The sequence below is a fragment of the Lottia gigantea genome (assembly GCF_000327385.1).
Source record: "Lottia gigantea unplaced genomic scaffold LOTGIsca_39, whole genome shotgun sequence".
In the NCBI taxonomy this organism is placed as follows: Eukaryota; Metazoa; Mollusca; class Gastropoda; family Lottiidae; genus Lottia; species Lottia gigantea.
Window position 1 is genome coordinate 279,824 of NW_008709333.1, and position 3,755 is coordinate 283,578.

At 31.7% G+C, this 3,755-nt stretch overlaps 1 protein-coding gene across 1 annotated transcript in view; it reads right to left on the reverse strand.

Moving 5' to 3' along the window:
- LOTGIDRAFT_163283 (hypothetical protein) overlaps positions 1-2,969 on the reverse strand; it is a gene marked incomplete at both ends in the record, with an annotated part of 6,698 nt that extends 3,729 nt beyond the window's left edge. Inside the window, one exon of the mRNA XM_009059381.1 lies at positions 2,931-2,969. Coding sequence (XP_009057629.1) covers positions 2,931-2,969 — 39 coding nt within the window. The remainder of the gene's footprint in view (positions 1-2,930) is intronic.
- Positions 2,970-3,755: the final 786 nt, after the last annotated feature.

A 3,755-nucleotide genomic window follows, 5' to 3' on the forward strand; every position in this document is an offset into this window, starting at 1 on the left:
AATACCTAATAAATATTCAAAATATACCTAATTATTCTAAAATATTCAGAATATACCTAATAATTATTCAAAAATATTCAAAGTATGCCTAATTATTCAAAAATATTCAAAATACACCTAATAATTATTCAAAAATATTCAAAATATACCTAATTATTCAAAAAAGATTCAAAATATACCTTATTATTCAAAAATATTCAGAATGTACGTAATAATTATTCAAATGTATTCGAAATATACCTAATTATTCAAAACTACACCAAATTATTTGCTAATTATAATTTCAATTATAAAAAGTAACAATGGAAACTACAGAAAAGAAAGCTGTGGTATTTTTCTAAGAGGAAATTTGATGGTCTATATAGTGAGAGAATGTAGCTCGTAATATCTGGATAGTTAAATATGGTCACCCTTTGAGCACTAAAGACATTTCCTTGAGGCATGACAATAGAAATGTACAAATGCTATGCTATGCCTGTCAAAAGGGGGCTATATCTATCTATTTCAAGATCCCAAAACAAAGATTTTACAAGATGTCATAATGTCCCACAATAACTCTACATCACTTTGATCTTTGAAAAGTTTAATTTGAAAAAACAAGTCTGAATCCGTTGTGTTCATTCAAAATAAAATAATGGGGGCTTTGTTTGATTTGTGGTCATTCTAGCCACTTATTACCCTCAGTTATATCATCCTTACCCCAGGGCATCTCACATGTCAAACATTAGGGGCTGAGACACCCCTACATCTTTTCATGAAACAAAGAATCTTTTTCAAATCATTGATGATATAAGTTTAATGACTTCAGAGTAAAGTTTTTAAATTATTGAGCCTTCTCAAAAGAAATTACAATCTTCATACAAACAAGGAGTAAATATTCTGCAAGACATATTATACAGCAAAACTTTCTGTACCCAAAAGCAATTGACTATAAAAAAAAGTCTTAATTTTTCACAAAATTATAAAAATCAAGTCTAAAAACAACATTTTTCAGACACATTCAGAATCTTCAGAAGCCATTTTCTCCAATCTTAACTGAGAGTAGATCAAAATTGCGAAATTTTAAACCCAGACCAACACACGACATACTTTAAAATTTTCCCAATCAAGCAAGATGGTACATGTGATTCAAGATATATATTTTAAACTTTTTAAATATTCAGATGAAAATAGTGGTTGTTATGGAGATGTATTTTTTTTCACAAGTTTTATTTTGTTCCTATGAATGCACATTAACAATTTATCATGTTAATCATATGTGTGAGCAAATTATAAACGTTATACGTCTTTTTGAATTATATAACTTCCAACTCGTCTCAACGCGTACACATGAGAATAAGTTCTACTTGTCCAACTTCAGTAGGAACGTAGGCTGAATATAGGTCAGTTGTCTGAAGATCGCATAGCATGAAACTTTGATTAACAACAACACGTTTTTTAGGTTTTAATATTTCTAACTTTGAATAGTGTACGTATAAGCATCTTATATACATATATAAATATGAAGATCTACATTTTGATTAAAATCTATATCTAGATATTGTGTTTCAAGCTTTCTCTGTATTTGACTTCACTTGCCACCCATGATCTGTCCCTTTAATGTCAGTATGTAATTAGTTAGATTACCCAATCAATCAAAAGAATTATAAAAAGTTGTTTATCAATTTCATACTTGTACATATTTGTCACCAATGACTTCCTGTCATATCCAATGATATGAATGACTATAGTAATTATTCATTTATCACAAACTCAAATTGGATTTTATTGTCTGAGAAGATTAAAAAGTTTTTTAAATTTTTTCGATAATTTTTAAGAGAATTGGAATATCAGCCTCAAAATAGTACTGATAGTTTTAGCCTTGATAAAAATATACTCTTTTGTAAGTTTACATTGAAAAGTCTCAAGTTTTGGCTGAAAATGGGCCTCTGTAAATTGCAAACTTTGAAGACATATTGTGTGTTTATGTTTATATTTTATCTAAGCAAAGACTTAGGCTTTGAGGCTGCTATTCCATTTCTCATAATAATTATTGAAAAAGTTCAAAAAACTTTTTACTTTGCACAGACAATAACTTATCTATATAATTTTGACTGTTAAATTTTTGATTTTTTTTGTTTGATTTTTCTCCCAACTTTTGAAACCAATGAAGGCCTATGTTATTTTCAGTCATGCACCATGCAGTTTGAAATTAACTGGAGTGTGATATATTTTCTTTTATTTTTGTAGCTTTTTGCAATAGACCCAGCTATGATTACTCCATGCAGTGTGCAATGTAGAAAATCTGCACTGGATTCTGGAAAGAGATAGAGAGAGAGAGGGGGGGAGGAGGGGGAGGGGGTGGACACTGCCTTGTGATGAAGAAGATAGTAAGATTTTACTCTCATCAGTCTCAGTCAGGTGTGGCAGTCAACAAGTAGAGCAATAAATGTCGGAGTGAAAACTGAATGACTCAAGTTGTAAATTGGGTGTGTTGAACTAAAATGAGTGAAACTAAAACTGGGTTGAAAGTAACTCGAAACAGCCAGTCGTCAGCCTCACGAGTTTCAATAGTTCGTCTGTTTGCTCACTTGAGGAAGTAAGGTGTTCTTTGTGTTGACCTGCAGCCATTTGTATTTTTCAATTTAAGGGAAGATAGGGTATGACAATTAATTAAAGAAAATCGTAATTTTTCCCAAAAAATTATAGTTTTTGATCTCAATTTGTTCCAAACATTTTTAAAAATTATTCAAAAACTTGTTGGTATATATTTTAATATTTTTTGTGAAACAAAATAAATTTTTGGTAATTATATTAAACACAGCACCCCTATAGAAATATTGGTATCACCCGTCAGCAGTCTCTTTGTAATCCGATCATTGCCTTTGTTTCTAATTTTACGAAATTTAGGACTCAAATCGAGCCAAATATACACAAAAATGGTGGAATACCTTCAATAAAACGTTCAAATCAGAAAAATCACACTGCATTTTGAAGACACAACACAAAATTGTTCAAAAATCATTGAATAAACACAAGAATCCGAACTTCATCCACCATAAGTGGGCGTATCAAATTTAACGGAAATTACCGAAGAATGTTGACGGAAATTGCCGATGAACAGACAAAAAAAGCGCGCGCTTTCCACATGCGCAAATCGGTGAAAGGAAATATCTTTCAACCAATGAAAAGCCAAAAAAATGTCACGTGACGAATTAATTGCACACAACAAGCGGGAATCTTAACTAGGTCGTCTGCTGATTCTTTGTTTGCGAAGAGAAGCCGGTGAAGAAGGACATATTTTCATTTAAGCTGAGAAAACCGATCACATAAAACATACATCATGCCTGGAACAAAGTAAGTTTGACTTTTGAAATGTATTTTATCAACTGCTACCATTTTCCTGTTGTAAATAATTTATCATCTCATTAGCCGACAACCAGCATGGCGGTGAATCAAAGAAGTACACGCCATTTCATTGTGTGTAAACAGGAAAACTCGAAACTACCTCACTTGGCTCGTAGTTGAGATATTTCCTTGTTCAAATATTGGCCAGTGAAAGCTATGTAGACTGGTTTTGCGTTAATAATTCATGAGGTTAAATTTGATTTCCGTCCACTTCTTTTTCCTCATTTCCCTTCAAGTTCCGAATTATTTTTTCGGCCGTTTTTTTCTCACTTCGTCCTTCCTTCGCAAAGCATATTAATAAGATTATGTGGCCCATGATATTATCATGCCCATCAACGAAAATGGTGCTCGGTTTCAAGAGTCAACTA